Genomic DNA, 21,293 nt, shown 5'->3' on the forward strand with positions numbered 1-21,293 from the left:
TCTTTTGTAGCAAAAACTGATATTTCCAGGGGTTTTTGAGAGACTCTTTCAGCCACATTGGATAAAGCCAGTTCAACCTCTCTCAGAGCCTCTTGGGCTCCTTTTGTAAACTGGCAGGGTAAATCTAAAGCAGCATCTCCCCTTAAAATGTCATATAATGGTTGTAATTGATAGGTAGTTAAGCCTAATACTGGACTCATCCATTGGATATCTCCTATCAATTTCTGAAAGTAATTTAAGGTGTTCTCTGTTCTTAAGGAAAGCTTTTGTACTATAAGTACCTTAGGATATACTTCATATCCTAAATATAGAAAAGGAGTGTGCCTTTGAATTTTTTCTGAGGCTATTTATAATTGGTAGTTCCTTAGTGTTTCTATGGTCTTTTGTAGACATGCTTCTAACATTTGCTCCTCAGATGCACACCCCAACATCCATATAGTTTAATAACATAACCTTTGGAAATACTTTTCTCAATGGAATAAGAGCAGCAGCTACATACATTTGATATATGATAGGGCTATTTTTCATTCCCTGTAGCAAAACTGTCCATTTATATTTTTTATAAGGCTCAGCTAAACTAATGCTGGATACTGAAAAGGCAAATCTTTTTATATCCTCCTTATCCAGAGAGATAGAATAGAAACAATCCTTAATGTCTATAACCCAAAGAGGCCATTCTCTAGGCAATTAAGTAGCAGATGGAAGTCCTGGCTGAAGAGTTCCCATCGTTTCCATCTGTTGATTTACTTTTCTCAAATCAGTCAACATCCTCCATTTTCCAGATTTCTTTTTTTACAATAAATATAGGGGAGTTCCAAGGATTTAAAGAAGGTTGCAGGTGTCCTTGGTCAAATTGCTCCTGTATTATAACTAATAAGGCCTGAATTTTTTCACTGGTTAAGGACCACTCTTCCACCCACACTGAATAACTTATTTTCCATCGAATAGGAACAGAGGAGAGTGTCCACAGCACTTCAACAGCCAAAGTACTCAATAGTAATCCTAATTGGTGGAAAGTGTCTCTTCTCTTTTGCCTTGCCTCAAGACAAAGGAGGACAAAATTGTGTTGGTTGAGCCCATGTGTCAACGCCCCTCCCACTCCTCCTCCTCCTGACCATAAAGATGGAATTGAGGGAGGAGGATCTGGAAGCAGAGGATACCCCACAGCACATGCAGAGTTTTAGGCAGAAGTGAAGATGGCTGAGAAATTGAGAAGTGCCATGCCCATCAAACCTTCTAGGGCAATCCTCCCTTCTTGCCCAACAGGCCATGTCCTCCTAGCATAGCAACAAACAATATAAATCAACAAAATACCAAAAAAGACTTTCTAAGTTCTGTCCCATGTGCTGTACTCTCAGAGTGCTACCAGCTCCAACCCTCTTGCTTGTTTTTCTCCACATACTTCCTTGTTTGATATCCCATGCTAAAAACTTTCTTTTTCTTATATGTGGGATTTCTTAAAGGCAATTTTATCCTATTGTATTCAGTTAGTTGTTCTTCCACTGCCTTCCACGTTTCTAGTTCTAAACTCTCTTCCTTAGAGAGCCACAGAAACATGCACTCCAGAGCATCTGAGAATTCAGTGATCAGCTTCTGCATTATTAACAAATCTTACTTTTCTACCAACCTAACTAAGTATGCTTTATACTTCCCTCAGGAAGGAGGGAGGCTCTGTTGTTAGTATTTGCCTCATTTTGGCTGAAAAACAAAAGTAACTAGATTAGCTCTTACCAAATCTTTCCCCTTGCCTATTTTTATACTTGCCTTATTCCTAAGGTCATGGAGACTCCTCCACTAAACTCACCAATAGTGTTGAGCTGCTGTGTACCTTGCTTTCTAAAGCCCCATGTATGGGTGCCAAATGTTGCGTCTGGACTAGCTCTCTGAAGGATCTCAATATCAGCTCAAGTCCTTCGTCTTAGAAGAAGAGTGAAGAGATGGAACTCACATAAATGTTCAAACATGGAGCCCATTTATTCCAAATTCTCTCAGTCTTATATACCGTAATATCCTTATGTAACTATAGTAACACTGTACATGCACTAACTATATACTGCACATATGGGACCACATAAACAACTTGCTATTGTATATAGATGAATCTTTGCCATTTGGTATCACTCTGCCTTAATTACAAAACAGGTTGTCACTGCCCCCTGACTTCTCAGGAAGGCTGCAGGTTCCCTCTGGGTTGAAGAGTCTTATACCTCACCCAGAGTTCTCCCACTCTCTGTGGCTCTCTATACAGAATAAACAAGTTCACAATTTTAGCCATGGATGCCAGCTTAGCCAGGACAGATTCCTCAAGTCTCTCCAAGGGAGGAAAGCATGGAAAATCCCAGAGAGGGAAGTTTATTCCCTTAAGGACTCTTAACTACTTAGAGTTTCCCCATATCAAAGGGAAATTGGAGCCTTTTATGGATTCCAGCTGCTTAAAGTCTTCCAATCCCATTTCCAGTATCCCTGTACTTCATCAGTTCTTGTCAAAGGGAAAGTCTTCTTACAGACTAACCACTTAGAGTCTCTCCCCCTCTCACCAGTCTTTTGCCCTACTTGGGTCATGCACAACTTAGCTGATTTCAAACTTTTCTCTTAAATGGGCCAACACACCAAAGAGCAGAACCAGGAGCCTGATAAGAGACTTAAATGTTTATTCTGACTACAATCCTCTTCTCCATTTGAAAGTTTGCCTTGATCAACATCTTCTACAACCATCCAGAAGTGATAGTGCTGCTTGCAATTCCTCAGTGCTTGGGGGGAAAACAACAGCAAAAAAAAAAAAAAAAACAAAAAACCGGGAATTGTTAAGGGACAGGTCAATTCTCTGAGAACCTCCACAGCTGTGGATCATAACATCTAAAGGAATTTCAGGGCAGCCTTTGCTGACTTGGGTGTTGCAGACTGGAAACGAGATAAATTGGAGGCAGAGGGAAGAGGAGAGAGGTCAGACAATGCAAAGGCCTCTTAGAGAGGTCAGAGAACAGCAACGGCCTCTCACTCTCCTTCTATCATCCTTTCACAAGAGGAGATCCATTCTGAGTTGGATCTCCAGCAGCCACTGTCAGGTGGCTCTCCTGTATTTCAGCAGCAATCCCATGTATTTCAACATTTCTCAGCTGATTTATAGCCTTAAATTTATAGCTAGAAATGAATTTGCAGCCCAAAAACTTCAATAGACTTTTGAGTGAGGAGGAAGTAGAAATGCAGTAAACCTCCAGGTGGGTGGAGAATTGAAAGTAACTGAAGTGACAATGGCTTCCTATTTGTTGCTATGGCCCTTTCTCCCCATCTGTTTACCATATGGCCATGAAGATATAGTGTCACCTGTTTCTCTGTTATGTGTGTTTTTTTTTCCTCTTGCATGAATTTATATCAAAAATGAAATAAACCATATTATGATCTTGAGAGTTTCAAAATGTTGAAAAGCCACTCGAAGTTTGGCAATTGGAGTCCTTATCAGAGATTGTTGGTAACCTCAGCAGAAGAATCTGTCAAGGAGGGATCTACTTGACCCAGCTCAGTAGTAGATTGACCCAGCAATCCATAGGCCTCATTGTCCTACAACTAAGAAAGCAACTCATCCATCAGTTATACCACAATCCCCAAAAGTGAACTTTAGAAGGAGAGGGAGGAATATTTGAGGTGAATACCTTAAGTTTGAGCTCATTCACCCAAGGAGTATATAGAGGAGACAATATACCTAGCTTAGAGAGATTTGTCCTTGCTATACTTTTTCAATAAATATCTCATCTGGGGGGAAAAATGCTAAGTGATGTTAATTGACATTGAAGAGAGATCATTGGGTCAAAATTGTACTGGAGTAGCCCTCTCTGGTTGAATGCAACAGAGGGAAACACATTAGAGAGAAGTTTGTGTGTAATAATAATATAAAATTTCTCTACCCCAAACCCTTAATGTTACCTCTAGAATCATCAGGGGAAAAAATAGCTGAGCTCTGGAAACCTAATCCATCTTTGCAGAGGTGAGAGGTGGGAGCAAAATTTAAGAGTGTGAGCTCAGAGCCTATTACTACAGCCATAAATCTTTAAGACTGGAAAAGGGGGAATCCAAAAGGAAGTGGTGATAGGAGAGTCAGTTCAGCCCATTCACATGAGAAGAGTCTAAGCATAGCTAAAGGAATTATAAAAAATAAAGGCTTCTTTGGGATAACGGACAAAGGGATCTATTTTCTGGAATGGTTTCCCACAAAAAGACAGTAACATTCCTGAGACCTCTTAAAGGTCTAGACTAGAATCTTCCTTTCCTATCTAAAAATATTAGATATTAAGACACATTTCTACATGAAGAGCAAAGATAGTTGTATATCAATCAAGATTTATGAGATAAGTCTCTAATGAGTTGAAATGTTCAGAGAAAGTAGCTGCATTCATTCATTCAAAGACAAGACCTGAATCCTGGTCTTCTTGGCTTTAAGGGCTGTTACCTATCCTGTATGCAGCACTGCCACTGTAGGAGGCCACATTTGCAGGTAATGTTACAGAAGGAATTCAAAATTCAATTAGCTCCCTGGCCAAATAGAGAGATCTTTGAGAAAAGAGAGCCTTCTACATTAAGTAGGCACTAGGTTTAATTGAAGGGTTATTGGTCCTCCACAGAATTTATTTTCCTTACTTTAAGGTGAGCCACCCTGTACCAGTCCTATTCGGATGCTTCATGGCAAGAAGCCTTGGTATGAGAGTCTATGCCTGTGATAAACTCCAGCTGGTCGTTCTAAACTGAAAAAAACTTCTAGTAAAATCTAACATCTATCTTCAAGGATTAGACTAGCTAAATTCTGAGAAAGGTGCACTACTAGAAATTTATCCACCAGGAAATGAAACTAAAGCATGGAGTAATTGAATGTTCATATCGGGAAGAAGTACCCATCACACCAATAAAAGCATGTTTCTTTCTTTCTGATTATTATTATTAGTGTTTTATTATTTTACTACTGAAAAAGGGGAGGTCAAAGAAGAGCAAGGGGATCAACTTTTATTGAAAGTATTGATTTTCCCCTACCTCCCTCAGCCTCAATCTAAATAAAATTCTAGAGCAATAATTCTTCTTCCACTAATAATTATTTCGAAGAGGGGAAGAATACAAGTGGACTTAAGAAGAGTAGAGGAAAAAAAAAATTGGAAACAAAGTGTCCCAAAGTACTGGTGATGAGATCTAGATTTGGGGTACCCAAATGAAAATAAGGTTTAGTGGCAAGTTCGGGGTATAGGGAGTCAAATAGAGCTCCTCTACAACTCCTTTAGATTCGGTGCAAGGATACGGAGTTAAATGAGGCTTAGTAGCAGCACAAGAGTCCCCTGTAAAGGAATTTACAGACCAGAAAACCTAGATTGATAAAAGAGATTTATTATGGTGTTTGGAAGTAATGTTAAAGTCTAGTTAAGGAAATAGGTGAAGGTACAATTAAGAGGGCACCAGAAACAGGATTCCAGTGGGCAGAGAGTCCTTGGTGCCAGGCGTGGTACTGGCATGTTTAGACCCTCTGCAAAGAGAGGACTCCAGCTTGGCTTTTTTATAATGAAATTTTAGCTAAAGAGGCCCGTGGGTGGAGTCCCAATTGGCTCCTCGCTGGGTTTCAGAGAGGGCTAGAATTTGCTTGGTGGTGGTGGGGCAGATCATTATAATGGGGGCTGGGACAGCCCAAGTAGGCTCAGATCTGATGGGGGCTAGGTCAAGCCCCTATCTATTGGAATTCAAAGGGATGCTTTTGACCAGGATTTGTGGATCAAAGGTCCTAGCTTCCTGAATTGATAATGCATCAGCTAGGAGGGTTGGGAATCAGAAAGGAATAAATCAATCTAAAAGGACTAGTTTCTTAAAGGGACCACAACCTGCATCACTGCTTCTCAAATTTTCTTGTCTCAAGATCCCATTATACATTTAAAAATTGAGAACTGCCTCAAAGGACTTCTGTTTTATATAAATTCTATCATTTACCTGTTGTAAATTAAAACATTTTAAGTATTTTTATGAAAATAGTTTTGACCTGAGAACCTTCTGAAAAGGTCTCAGGATTTCCCAGGGCTACCATGACTATAGTTTAAGAACCACTACATTGGTGAAAAGACAAATAAATTGTGCCCTATGGAATATCATTGGACCATCAGAAACATCAAATACGGGGAATTTAAAGAAGCACGGGAAGCTCCTGATTTAGGAAAAGACAGCAAAAACAAAGGAACAGCCATGATGACTTAACAATCGTAAATGAAACCAAATATTATTAGTTAATGCTAGTTATCGGGAATGATCCTGATTTTTTTCCCCTAATAAGGGAAGATATCTCCTCTCTAGAGAGAAACGGGATACTGCAGGGATGGAATGGTGCATTTGTTGTTAGTTGTGATTGCTTTGTAAATTGGTTTCCTTCATTATGTGGCAGGCTTCAAGGAATCAGAATAAAGAAAAAAGCAAAGAAAGAACAAATAAGCACTTTTAAGCCTTTCCTAATGACAGGAGTGACAAATACAAAAGCGAAGCCCTGTGCTAAGGAGCGCAGATACTAGTAAGTAAGACAACGCCCAAAAGGCAATGGTAGCTAGGGAGAAGCACTGAGGAGACTGGCACGCTTCCACCAAGAATAGCTCATTGGATCAAAGTTCACAGTCCCAAACTTGGAGGGCAGAAGAGGAAAGGGGATAGCGAAGATTAGGGGTTGAAGGGGCTGCCAGGGGGTAGACAGCGAAGCAGCAACCCCGCCCCACCCCAGCTCTTCCTGGGGAGAACTAGATCAAGGTGGAGAGCTTCCCTCTCCTTCAGCCCAGACCCTCGCTACCTGCGGCCATCGGCTAGGGCTCCGCCAGCAGTGGCCGCCCCTATATCCTGCGCTGACCTCTCATCCTATACCCCAACCCAAACGCCGTCCCACCGCCCGCCCCGGGATTGGCCATCTCCTTTTCCTTCCCCGGGACCTGCTGACCGGCTGAGCCAATGGGAGGGTGCGGTGGCGCCAGCGCGATTGGGTGAGAGGCCTCCGCGGGACTTGCCTCGGTACTGGGGCGTTGAAAGGGTGAGTTATCTGGGGAGTCGCCCCCCTCTATCTCCTCCGGAGCCGGTCCCTCGCCTGGGGGCGCAGAAGCGGCCTCTTCTGGGGCCTCGGCGGGCCTGGGCATCATCGGGAGAGGAGGAAGAGGTGGTGCGTGCGTCCGAATTCGGCCTCTTCCGCCCCGCCGGGTCTCCTAGGAGACCCTCGGTGCCGCCCCGGGCGGGGGTAGGGGGCGGCCGCTGGCACAGTTGGCGAAATTCGGGTAGGGGACGCGAATGCGGGGCGCGGACCCGCAGGGAATTGCTGGCCCCGGCGCGGGCGGCCCTGAAGGTCCTTGCCTAGAACCATCAAAACTAATAAAGAAAACGAAGATGTGTGAAAACGAAATATGGCCTCCCCCAAAGTGAGCTGGGGTGCTTTTTGTCCCCTTATCACCGAGGCTGTTCAAGCATTCTCCTGGGTAAATGCGGACCCTCAACGGAGAGTACGCTTTGGTACAGACACGGAGCCCCCGTCCTGTAGTCGGGGATTGAGCAGTAGTTTAGCTTTACCTCTGACTTCAGGGTGCACGCAAGGGCCGCCTCCCCCCGTTCCCTTTATTCCCATCCTCCCTCTCGAGTGTCAGCTTGGAGGACCCCAGGTTACACGTCCGGGCACAGAAAGTATGGCCCCAAGTGTCCCGAAGTGAATTGCATTTCGAAAGAACCGCCCTTCTGCCACGAACGCCGGCTCAGGGCTTCGGAATCCCGTGCGAATTTTAGCATCTGGCCGTGCCTTGGTGAGAGGTTAAGTCCCCAGGTCTCCTGCCTTCCATTGTGCTCCAGGTGCTGCCCCTTCGACCATTAGGAGACAGGAGATTGGCCTGGAGTCCAAACAAGAGTGGGAGTTCGGGAATAGGGGGAAGGGAAAGGCAAATGTTGGGAGTTAATTGGCTTTTTATGACTTGCCTGACTCTTACACTGGTAGGCTCCTCAAACAAATGGTCTATTTGGCAATAGCAAGTAGTAGGGTTTGTTTTTAATCGGGAATTGGAAACTTTAATGCATTCAGTCTGGATTAAAGTTAGCCTGACTTTTACTTCTCTCTCCCAGGTAATTTGATTGCATGAGTTTGAAGACTAAAATCCAATAGGAGATATGTTGTAACATATGAGTCACAAAGAACGTGTGAGTCAGAATATAATAATTGCCTCATCCTATTGCCTGTATTGCAGCAAAGCAGTTACAAAATCATGATTTGTATTACAGTTACCAGAAAGCTTTCTAGAAAGCCAGGTTTTGTTATAATTAAAACGAAACCGGAATTATCATAATTATGGCATGGACGATATCTTTTTCCTCTCCTAAGTTACATAATTGCCTAATACTATTTTGAAAGTTACTTGCTTTTTCAAAAAATTAATTTCCCATAAGGATAATTCAAGAACACATTCAGTATTATAGCTGAAAGTCCAGCAGTAGTAAATAAAGTGAGCCAAATTTCTACAAATTTGCATATCAAGGAAAGCCATTCAAGGAAAATCTCAGCAGCAGCATACAGCCTTATTACTGCTTGTCTAATAATTCTACTTAAGTATTTGGTTAGATCTGTGGTCTCATCTTGGATCCTAGGATCTAGGATCTCATCTAGGATTCTTGAGCAGGTTCTAATCCATTCATGCCTTTGGTAATAGTTTCTTAAAAGTAGTGTTTGCTTAATTCTGAAGGCATCATCTTAGTGCCTCATCATTGCAGATATTTAAAAGTTGATTTTGGAGTTCTTAAATATCAGGTTCTAATAACATTTTCTAAGTAGGAATCTTAATTCTGGGGCAGTATTTCAAAATTATAGAATATTTTTGTTTTTGGCTGAAAGGGAGAAACACTAAAACAAATTATGGTTAAATGAAATGGACAGAAGCTGAAAAAAAAGTTGTAAATGTCTATCAAATTGGCATACAGTTTATGAAATTTCTTTCTTATCAAAACAGTAACTTTTTTTTTTACTGTTTGTCACTTAATAAACCTCTTTACTAGTAAAAGATATTGTCTAGTACAGTAAAATTATTGAATGGAAATGTAGTTCTTTAAAAAGGAAATTCTGGACCAATAATTCTGCACTTCATGCGGCAGATGGCTAGTTTATTCCATCATAAGATGATTCTAGAAGTACCTGCCTCACAGTTTAGTAATTGAATATGCAATCATTTGCTAATCATTCTCTTACCCAAGCCAGTCTTAAAAGGACTGTGTAGTATGTGTAGTGACCAATAAATTGCATAATTGAGGATCTTGTTTTGCACTGCTTCTTTTGTCAATAAAACATTTTGTCCAATGGTAGGATTGGTTGGATTTTCATTGGTCAGTATCAGGATGAAATGCAGGAAGAGGAAATGGGTTTCTTTTATCAACTGAGCAAAAAGTCAGAAGTTGAAAATACACAAGCACATACTCTTTTATTCCTTCCGTGAAGTTTCTTCCAGTTTAAATTTTTATTGTAACAACTGTTTGTGTTTGTTTCTTAGGGCTTATAGTTATTAGGGAAAAGGATACAAATGACCTCATTTAATAAGGAAATCGATAATACTAATGTAGGATTTCTGCTAGGTTCTTAGGATTGATAAGTGTGACTTGTTAGAATCAGAACTGTTCAACTCTTTCAATTTTGTTTTCAGGTGCTAAAGATGAGACAGAAAGAAGTGTTGACCAAAACCTTCCAAGCCCCTGCTGTTGTTTGTAGTTCTTCAAATAGTCACATTTACATGTTTAAAAATGACAATTCAGACTCAGATGAACTGTCTGAAGAAGAACTAAATGTGGAATTGAGACCAAGGGGAAAGGAGCGACAAAAGAATGCTGGAAGAGAGAGAGTAGGGGATGTGGTATTGCTAGAACGGGAACTCACAGAAGATGATAACCTTAACAAACTTGCTCTTCAGTATGGTTGTAAAGTAAGAATCTATTCTACTTTGGTCATAGAAATGACTTAGCTTCTTTATTTTATCAGTTGTTTCAGTTAAATTTAATAAAGCTTACTAAATATTTTGGACACTTGTTTTCCTAAATTTTATCATTTGAAGGAAGAGATCCAGTAGCATGGCAATGAAGAACTCTGCTACTAGCTTTAATATAGATTATAACCTCTAGTTTTATTCCTTTAGGGATTGGGGGTCTGGGGATATGAAATTTTGATCAAGGATCATGTTGTGACATTTTTTCCCCCTAGAAACTGTAATGTAGATAAATAGTATTTCATATGATGGGGCTAGGGAGAGAAGTCTTCCTGCATTTATGTTCTTTGTTTTTGTTCTTACTTTCTCAACTTCTGTTGTTGATTTGTAGTTGTTCTTAACAGGTAGAATTATAGCTTCTGTCTATTATACCTTGGGTTTTTGTTTTGTTTTGGTTTTGGGTTTTTTTTTTTATTCTATGACATCTTTGTAATACTGTTTTTCTTTTTAATTGTATTTTTTCATAGCATACAGAACGATTAACAGTGGGGAAGTAAGTAGGAAAGCATTCATAGAATTCCTTGCATGTTCTCCACAAATCAAAACTACTTATAATTTAACTTTGTTAGTACTGTGTTTCAAATTTTGTCAAATTTGGTTGTGTGGTATTCACAAAAGCTAATTATGTGAACTTATTCTACATACTTGGAGTGCTTATAATGAAAAATACCTGAGGAAAATAGGACCTTAGACCCCAGGCAGTCATCTAGTACAGTCCCTTCATTTTACAGGTGACTTCAGCCTTAAAAGGTTACATAACTTTCTCAAGTTCATACAAATAGTAAAAATCAAAGGTAGAATTTGAATGTAGGTTCTCTACAGCCAGTGCGTTTACCATTGTACCTCTCTCAGTGTGGGGGATTTTTATGTTTCTCTAAATAAATGAAACTGATAACAAGGATACAAATATTAAGATTTTAATTCTTTGGGGAATTTTTATTTTAGTTTTCTATATACGTTATTTTCTTATCTATAAAATGAAAGGGTTAGTCCACATCAGGGTTTTTAGCCTTTTTTGGATTACAGACTCCTTTAGGTCTAGTGAAGGCTATAGACCTCAGAATGCTTATCAAAATAGAGGATTACTAAGAAAATTAATTCTGTGGAATACAATTATTACATTTTTTCTCAGGAATATAATTAATTTTTCTCTGAAAGCTCATGGATCCCAGGCTAAGAACCCTTAGTTTCTAGATGACTTTTAAGAGCCCTTTCAAGATTTAACATTCTGACTTATAATTTGCTTTTCACTTCATAATTACCCCTTAGGTGTGTACCCCTTTTTTTCTTTGTGGGAAAAAAAGTGACTGAGAGTAATCATTTTCTATATTCTGCACTACCAAAGCCATAAAAAAATAGTAGTATCTGACTTTTAGATAAATTCTATAGTTTACATAGAGCTTTCACATATGTTCTCACAATAATCTTGTGAGATATGTAGACCAAATAACTAATTTTATTTAATCTAAAAAAATCTGAGGCTTAAAGAACAGAAATAACTTGAGTAAGGAGTTGCATAGCTAGTAAATGAACAGGAGGGCTAGTGTTACACAGTCTAGGTCTTTTGACTTTTAATCCAATATTCTTTTGATTGTACCATACTACCACTTAAATTAGCTTTGTCAAAATGAAGATGTTTAACTAACTTAGATTGTGCCTAAATAGGTCAAATTTCCTAAAATAGATTGGAAAAATTGCTTCTGGTTATTAGAAAAAAAATTTTTTGACTAAGTGATCTCAAACATCTTATTTAACATATAAGTTAGTATTTATGACTGAGTTATACTGAATTTCTTTTCCTCTCCACCACCCCAGTCTATTAAATTAAATGATCAAGTAGTATAGAAACAATTAAAACTATAGGACAGCTGAATTAAATAAAACCCCAATTCAAACATCTATTGAATTTATTTAAAATTTTAATTTAAAGGGATTGTGCAATGTGATATTATAGGTAGTCTCTTTTTGTTTTTCAAAATACAGAAGAAAATGCATATTAGCTTTCTGAATTTGAAAGAACATGATCCTTTGAGTGAACTTTATAATAGGAATTAGCTTGGGGGAAGTATGTTTAGAGTTAAAAACATCTATATCTTAAATCTTAAATTGAAGTAAGTTTGTTCAGTAATAAGATGAAAGTAGTTTTTACTAGTTAATTTGTAGTATATTTTGGCTATGTAATAAAGCCACCCTAACAGACCATCTTTTGGTTGGTTTAATGGTAATCCTATGTCTCCAATTCTCACAAGTAATAGTTCAAAATTCCCAAAGCATGTGGATTTTTTAGTTCTTTTACATTTAAACCTTACATATATTCCATAGCATGTTTGAGAGAAAGGGTATAAGCAAATAGGATAACACTATGAAATTAAGCAAAAACGTGGAGTTACTGTCTACAAATTTGAGAATCATTGACTTTTGTGTTTTGGGGCAAAATGAAACATTCTAGGTGAAGATAATACCTTAAGTACATTACTCAAGTCATTCCTTTTGGTTTTTAGTTAATGAAAATTTGTTAGGTCAATAAATTGTGTTAGTAATATCTTTGGGGCCCATTTATCATGAGCTTAATATGTCAGAAGAGGGCACTGTTGCCTCTAAAAATAAAGAAAAGTACACATGGAAAAACCTTTCATTTTAAATTTAGGGATTTTAGGAATTTTATTTTCTGTTTTATTTTACTGGATGTTAAATAGCTAAATATTTTTGTTTTTACAGTTTCATCTTATTCAGACTTTTAGCAAATAATAGCTAATATTTTTATTTCATTTAGTGCCTTACAGTTATCTCATTTGATAAATGCATATTATATTAGAACTATTAAGAATTCCACTAAAGTAAGGGTTTATTCAATTAAAAAGAGTATTTGCTATGTCTTATAGTATTTTAGGCACTTGTGGAATTTTTGAGGATTTTAAAGTACTTATTTTAATATGTATTATTTCTTTTTTTTTCCCTTAGGTTGCCGACATCAAGAAAGTAAACAACTTTATCAGAGAACAAGACTTATATGCTTTAAAATCTATAAAGATTCCAGTAAAAAATTATGGCATCTTAACAGAGACAAGCAAGGAATTAAAACCACTCCAAACTACATCTGAGTCTAGGTTGACGTTCATTCAATTTCCAGACTCAGATAATGCAGCTACAGAGACTAATTGTGCAAAATCCAACCAACTGACAGATTTTTTTAAGGAGATTGATCAAGATATTGAGAGTGCAATACAATCAGAAATCTATTTAAATCAAGATTATTGCACAGAAACCCCAAACCAGCCTTTGCTTCCAATTAATCAGAAGACTCTGATGAATGGTGCAGACTGTGGAATTCAATGGTGGAATGCTGTTTTTATCATGCTTCTGATAGGAATTATTTTACCAGTGTTTTATGTGGTCTATTTTAAAATACAGAGCACTGGAGAAACCACTAGTACTTTGAATGGAACTGTAGGTCCCAATGGCTCAATATCAACCAATACAATTCCAGGCAAAGCCCTAGAATTGGAGATTCCACTGAAGACTACAATTTCTTCAGACAATTTTGGACAAATAGGAAGTTAAGCATATCTCTTCTTTAGAAAGCAATGAAATCTGGGTCTCACCTCTAGTAACTGGGTTCTCATTGGGCATGTGTTGGTAACTTCCTATAGGTAAACAATTCACAATGAAGATCTTTAGCCATTTACTTGGATTTTGTGAAAGAGGCCAGGACAAATTATCTGGCCACATTTATCTTTGTCTCAGGTACAGTCATACATATGAAACCACTTTTTTTCAGGCACCTTATTTCCTAGAAAACTAAGTTTAAATGAATTCTTTTAGAAATGTGGTTGAAGCTAAATTTCCTACATGGAGTACCATTTTGGTATATAGTATTTAAATGCTTTTTGAGTGTGTCCTCTATTCTGAAAGTTTTTCCTCCTTAATTGCAAACAAAATTGGTAAAAACTAAAGGAGATTATATAGTAAAGTAGAACTAGCTGCAACTTTTATGCCTCTATTCAAAATGGGTATTTTTAGTGTTAAATGCTAGTAATTATTAATCTTGGATAATATTAAGAAGTCCCTTTTATGCTGGGCATTCTGAGTGACTTAACAGCATGTTGCTACAACAAAAAACCATCTATGTGGATAAAAGTAACATGGAAGTGTTTGTGGCAATAGGTAATTCATTTGAGTTATTGAGTGACTCCTCATTTCGCTTTTGAGAACCATGGCTGATTTCATTGTAAAAATTCCATCTAATTGATCAGTGTCTTTGAAAATTGATTGCAATTTGATATTTGGGGGTCTGATGATAGTATGGTCCATATTATATCAAATCTTTGGATTTGTATCTGTGGTATCCAATGATTTGTAATGATAAATTTAGCAAGTGTAAAGAGCCAAGCATTTGGGGGAATAATATTAATAATATTAATACTTTGACAGAGGTTACAAGTATCTTCATTACTTGATCCACTTAATTGTGGCATTCACACTTCACACTTGCTTAATTACTTGTTTTTTGACACATGTCCTGGCAGTTCTTATTTAAATCTGTGTTTTAAAATTATAAATCTTAAACTGCTTTAAATCTTTTTTTTTCATATTTGAAAATTTTTTTTTGTATATTGTATTTTCAAATGTGCTTAAAATAGTATTTTACTACTTCCACTACAATGTTAGAAATCTTAAATTCTCTTATTGATAGTGTTAAATAGCACTGGATTATTTCTCTGTTGACTACTGTTCATTTTTATCTGAGAGTAGGTTCTAGAATTTCAGGTAAATTCTCATTATATATGTTTTCATTCTTTATGTAAAGTTACATAGTTAACTTTGAAAACTGTTTTGCTATCTAGATGATTGGGGGATAGGGAGTATTGAAAAAAATCTCCCTTATAAAGTTTCAGCATGGATACAGTTGGTGCTGTCCTTCTACTGTGGCTTTTGATAAATAGTGAATCAGACACTAAGATCTTTTAGCCATGTTTGGGGCAGCTGTCCATACAGATAGGGGAAAGGAAATAAATTCAATTCCCTTCATTAATCCCTTTTTAACATGCATTCGTATAGGGAATACATTGTTTAGTCCTGCAGATATTGAGTTGGACTAATACATTTTCAAATAAATGATGCTAGTACAATCCTAAGTAAATATTAAGAATTCAGACCTTTACTATAACTACTGCTGTTAAAAGGACATTGAAAGAAAGTGTCATTTAAGGTATATGTATGGATTGTCAATCTCTATTCTATCCCTATAAAACTTAACATTTCGAATGGTACTCATTGTACCTTCCTTTTTGCTTTTTTTGTATAGTATCCATCCTTATTGTTAATGTTAGATGCTTGGGGTAAGACTGCCAATAATATAACAGGGCCTGTTTCTCACTTTTCCTGTTTTGTGCTGTGAATGGTACTGAATACAGTAGATTAATTGCTTTGAATCAGGGCTCTAGAGATTTGGAGCCGCAATGGAGCTGAAATGGAGAATGGTGGCTTTCAAAGGTAGAGATGTGATTAGTATCATGACTGCTATGCCCAACATGTATTGATCCTATTTGGTATAACTTGAAAAAAAATCTTTGTAGAGAAAAAAGCAAAACACCCCAAAATATTGACCATTTATATATTTGACATCTTTGAGCGTATTGGTGTATCCTTTTTTAGTTTACTAGCTTTAGAAAGATTATAGTTCTTTTGACATTTTGAAAAGTCTCATTATCTTTTATGAGATATACTCAATATAAGAATGATTGAGATTCTTGTTATCCTTTTTTTTTTTTTTTTTTTTGGTAGATTCCTGTGGGAATATGGTGATAACCCTTTTTCCTATAGCAGGTTAAAATTGTATTTAAGAAATTAAACGCACTGTCATTTGGTGAAATTGTCTTCCAGGTAAAATGAAAACATATAAAACTGCTATAATAAATGTTTTTTATCTTATTTAATTATATAGCCAAATATTTTAGCATGCTGTACCAATAAGATATAATTTTTTTTAAGGTTTCTATAATACTTGTCCTTATGAAGTATGTTAGGAAGGATTTAGAATCCTCCAAGGAATTCACTTTGCCAAGTAAAGATTGATCTTTGCTTTGATTTTCACAAATGATATACCATGACTTTTTCTGAGAGAAAGTTGGTTGTATCTCTTTACCATATTCTTCCCCACCAGGGTTTTTAAAAAAGGTTAAAATTTCAAATTGAAAAACTCACCAAAAGAACACACACACACACACACACACACACACACACACACACACACATATATTGTGGAAATATGTCCCACAAATCTGTCTTTAAACTTATGAGTGTTTCCAAATGTGAGATGCTGGCATGTTAAATGCAGTTAATGGGATAGCCTTCAAGACCGTGGTTTTCTTTTTCGAGTTGGTTGTGGCTTATGGTAGCTGTTTTAACGTTGTGTATAACATGTATAACATTCTCTTATTAGGTACCAGTAGTGTATGAAATATACTACCTAAGAAAATATATTTGCCTTAGTGATAGCAAATTTTCAGTGCCTTCAGAAACTATTTTAGGGTAATAATTTTTTAAAAAATTTTCATAGTATCCATGATTAAGGAGTTCCAGTGCTCTGCTTTATGTAAATCTAATTAATCACCAACCCTGTCAGGAAAGTATTATTAATATTTAATAAATGGAGAAAAGTAGCACAAACCTAAGCTACTGACACTGTGCAGCCGATAGCAAAGCTGAGAATCAAGACTTGACCATTATGTCTATTACCACCCAATCCAGAAACCATACTACCTCAGAGAGAAGGTATTTTTCTGAAATAATTTTGCACTTTATTGTAAAGATTGCTCCTGGTTGAATAAAACAAAAGTTGAAACAAAATGGCTGATTTTTAAGGATGTTTTAACATTTTATTTACTTTGCTATCTTATTTTTCTTTACTTTTCAAGTTGTGTTAACATGAATATGTTGATTAATGACTAGTATTAATAGTATTTTCTTTGTAAATGCTCTGATCATAAACCTTTTTTTTACATAAATGTCAGGATAACTTCTACACTTGAATTAGTAACCTAAAGTCTTTAATTGCTCTTTCTGGTATTAAGAAATATGAATCCTCACCTTTTCCCCCCAGTTCTTGTAGTTAAACATAGAGTCTAACAAAGACAAAATGATTCCACATTATACTGAATCCTAAATTGAGTTCAGAAATTTGGGGATTCGCTTGAGAGAGATCGCAAATTCTGCTTTAAGCATTCATCTGTTGTCAGAAGGTAAGAAGTAGAACAAATAATTGCATAAATAGGTGATAAAACTTTGTCAAGGACTGCACATACTGTATGGCAAGTTATATTACTTGAATAATGTAAAGGCAGGGGGAATCTCTAAACATATTTCCCTCTATAGAATTGGTAACCACAGAGTTGTGTGTTCCAATTACAAGGGAAATTACACCAAACACCTTTGCTTTGATTATACAGATCTGGCCCAAAATTATTTGCATAAAATTAAAGCAACTTGCTTTGAGGCATCTTTAATCTGATTGAAACAAATATTTCCTCTAACTGTGCAGATTCTTATTTATATTTTTCCCCTAAAATCTTTTACAGGGGATTCATCCTAGTTTGCTAGTTATAATTCTCAGGAATTTTTGTTATGGTTGTGGTTGTGGTTGTGGTTATAGTGGTTGTTGTAGTGGTGGTTGTTTGTGTTTGTGTCCTGGACCTATGGGAATTTGGTGAAGCCTCTGGACTGCTTTTCAGAATTTTTTAATGCATAAGTTAAAGGTAGAAAACTAACCTATTGAAATCTTTTTTCCCACTTAAATTTGTATATATATCCCCATCACGTCTTTCCACATATCCTTTAAGTCCACTTTACCCTACTCTAGATTTGTAAACTTGTCTGTATATCAGTGAGGGAAACAAACTTGCCTGGCTGGTATCCTATATGCTCACAATGTTTAGCAGTCTACCTTTATTTTTCATACTTTATCTCTTTCTGATACCTTTGAATGCCAATTCAAATACATAATTCTTTCTTGGTAATATACCACTAGCCACCATGAATCTCTTCATTATCCTTTGAGTAACTTGCAACTTTAATTCTTCAAAAATGAGTATTAGTATTTAATAACTATGTGTGTGTGTATAGATGCACCTTTGTTTCTGAGAGACAAGTTTGGAGGAGTCAGGAAAGTCACTTAGTGTAATGTTCTCTATAAAATGTAATGTTCTTTGTTGAGGTTTTCTTGGAGTCTCTGAAGGCAGCCTTCGTTTCAGTTCAGTAATCACCAGTAGTACAGCTAGGGGTTAAAGTCCAAATCCTTTATTGTCTCCTTCACTTGGGCTTGGCTAGTTTTCTGGAGGCCTTCTGGACCTTGGTCCTTGGAACCAGAAGCTTGGTTTCAGTGGAGAAGTTAAGGAGAGCCTGCCACCAAGATGGTGTGAGATGGGATAAATCTGCCTGAATCCAAGGGTTTGTGCTCCAGCCTTCTGTCTGCTTGTCTCTGAATCTCCCTGGCTGAAGCTTCTAGCCTATGTGCTCCACACTGAGTACAAACCAATCATTATATCACTAGGAAACCATTATTTGTTGTAGGATTAAATCAATGCTAAACTAGATTTAACCATTGTCTCCTCAATTCCACTTAGTTCCTTTTTAGTTCCTTTTTTCAAGTTCTTGCCCATAACATCTCCTTGTAGGATGAAATCAACCATACCGAACCATGCTAAATTAGATAACTATTGTCTCTGTCAATTCCACTGACTTAGTACTTTATAAGAATCCTCTGTTTCAAGTTCAGAGTTCTGGCCCATAACAACTTGGAGTTGTTTTTGTTTTTTTTAAGGAACATTTTGTCTAACAACAATTAAAGGTTCTTACTCCAATTTTTACCATCTGCAGTGTCTAACATTTAAATACTTACATAATTGGCTTTCTGTTCAACTGCATAAAATAGGCTGGATAAGAAGACATTTTCATCTAGATTTTTCCTATGCAGTTAAATCAATCTGAGTAACAATGTATCTTACTTAGGAGACTGGTGGTCTAGGATTCGATGTGATAGGTACAATTTCATTTATAAACAGGAACATCTGAAGTAACTTTAAGGCATTTCTGGTTTCAGTTGTAGTCTACACTAGACAAAGGCAGCAGGATATAGTGGGAAAAGCATTGCTTTTAGAGTTGGAGAACCTGAATTCAAATTTCATCGCTGATGTTTTTACTACTCATGTCATGTTGGACAAATGAGCTAACCTTCCAAAAACTCAGTTTTCTCATTTCTAAAATGAGGGAGTTGGATTAAATATTCTATTAAGGAATCTTGTATGATTTTAAGATTAAGATGAAAGACAACTTGGAAGATTGAGTTAAGTGTTGTACTCTACATAAAAGTCAACAATCTTAAATTTTTTACTTTTCAGTCAACTTGGGGATTCAATGATATTCTGTGTGAAAATCTTCCTGGGTTTTTTTTTTTATGCCCTCATCAAGAGTGCCTATTTTAATCTAGATTAATCCCAGATTTTAAAATTTGTATTTGTTATTTCTCCCCATTCTGAATATCATAACTCATTTCTATCCCCCAATCTAGATCCCCATTCCTTGTCACAATAAAAATTTAAAAAAAAATTCCAACCAGATTTGAATACATAGGCAATGTTTCACACCAAGTATAGGGAAGGTAAAAATAAAAATAGAAAGGAAAGACCTTAATCACTAAGGATCCTCAAACTTACCTTTCTCTGGCTATCAATGAGTCCTGAGAATAACCCAGAGAGAAAAATGTGAGTCTACTCTTAAAACTTAAATGGTATCTCTAGTCAGGCTTCTTTATCTATCTGACTTTTCTATTCCTGTAGACTCAATATTTCCAGATGCACAATAAATTTTTGTCTATATTCCTGTTACAACTTTTGAGATCATTTATATCCTGCATTTATAGTGGCTGATCCATATATAATCTGGCCCCATTTGAGGTCAGGGGACAGTGGATCAATTGGGAGTAGTTTGGAGGGGTCTGGGAGATGTTCCTCACCTGATCCTTCATAGTAGTCTTAGTTGCCTCCATTCAATATTTCAAGGTCAAGGCAACCAACTAGAGACCAGATTTTTGAGTGATAGACCTAAAATAATCACCTGTTTTTATGCAGCCCCAATTTACCTTCAATAGTTTTCTAGGAATTCTTGCAATATTAGCTTTCATGATCCTAGTTCTTATCTAGCTATTTTCCCTTTGCAGCTTGGCCATTGTTTCCTCTTACCTTTCAGATATACATGGTCAGCAATGCCTGAACTTTGAGCTCACTCTCTTAACAAAGGTATGGAGTAACAAGGAGGACAGAACAAAATGGGAGAACAGTGAATAATTTGATGAGAAGAAAAAAATAAATTTGAAGTTACATTTCAGACATCCTGAATGTCAGGATAAAGAACTAAATCAGACAATAGCAAATCAATGAAGATTTTTGAATAAAGGAGTGATGTGATCAGAGTGGTGTTGCAGAATGATTATTCTGAAGGCAGTGTGAAGTGGAGAGAAAAAAAGTAGGAAAATCAGAGAGGCTGTTGAATTATACAAGTTGTGATAAAGTAGAAAAAAAGCTAAATGGAGTGATAGAATTAAGATAGATCCACAAGTCTTGGTAACTAATGCAAAAGGTAAAGAGAGTGAAGAATTAGATTATTTTCAAGTTTGAAAAATTTACTATATCTTTCAAGAAGTTGGAGTTGGAATGCCTGTCCACTAGTAGCTAGTAGGATGTATTGCAATGCAAAAGGAAAGATCTTTTGGGAGCAACAGTAAAAATAAAGGAGTTATGGAGAAAGGCAGGTTTGGAGAAAGTGTTCAGTTTGAGATGTTGGGGGGAGATACAGATAGAAATGGATATATGAAACTGGAGAAAGATTGGATTGGAAATGGAGATTAGAGTCATGGAAGTGGATGAGAAGGGAAAGTGTAGAGAGAAGACAAATTTAGGAGAGGTTTGCATTTGGAGGATGTAGAGTTAATGAATAAAAGGAATTGATTTAGAGATAGGAGGACCATGACTGATGCTTTGGGAGCATAGAGAAAGTCCTTGCAGAATGAAACTAGAAAATAGTGGTCAGGACTGTTAGATTTGGCATACAGGTTAAAAAGACCTTGAATTTAAAGAAAAGGAAATCACTGTAACCACCTAGAGACCATTTTCAATAGAGTTGTGAGTACAAACCATACTTTGGAACTCAAGAATGCAGAAATAGTAGTAGAAGCAAGTGAGTTTAAATTATTTTTTAGAAGTTTGGAAGTGTAAGGGGGTAGATATTCTAGGCAGATCAGATAAAGGA

The 21,293-nt window shown here is 36.8% G+C and overlaps 1 protein-coding gene across 7 annotated transcripts; it reads left to right on the plus strand.

Annotated features, from left to right (window-relative positions):
- The first annotated feature begins 6,956 nt into the window (after window positions 1-6,956).
- Window positions 6,957-15,614, plus strand: LYSMD4 (LysM domain containing 4). 7 transcript variants are annotated; one of them, XM_031955496.1, is made up of 5 exons: window positions 6,971-7,027; window positions 8,095-8,169; window positions 9,657-9,932; window positions 10,460-10,485; window positions 12,954-13,059. In XM_031955496.1, exons 2-5 carry the CDS (start codon window positions 8,152-8,154, stop codon window positions 12,973-12,975), a joined length of 342 nt encoding a protein of 113 aa, XP_031811356.1. In that variant the 5' UTR covers window positions 6,971-7,027; window positions 8,095-8,151; the 3' UTR covers window positions 12,976-13,059. The 7 variants fall into 7 exon arrangements, with proteins under 7 accessions (XP_023353190.1, XP_031811356.1, XP_012398111.1 ...); XM_012542657.3 differs by lacking the exon at window positions 10,460-10,485 and having other exon boundaries at window positions 12,954-15,614; XM_023497414.2 differs by lacking the exons at window positions 6,971-7,027; window positions 10,460-10,485 and adding an exon at window positions 7,328-7,406 and having other exon boundaries at window positions 12,954-15,614.
- The last annotated feature ends 5,679 nt before the right edge of the window (window positions 15,615-21,293 follow it).

Source organism: Sarcophilus harrisii, chromosome 2 (genome assembly GCF_902635505.1).
Source record: "Sarcophilus harrisii chromosome 2, mSarHar1.11, whole genome shotgun sequence".
In the NCBI taxonomy this organism is placed as follows: domain Eukaryota; kingdom Metazoa; phylum Chordata; class Mammalia; order Dasyuromorphia; family Dasyuridae; genus Sarcophilus; species Sarcophilus harrisii.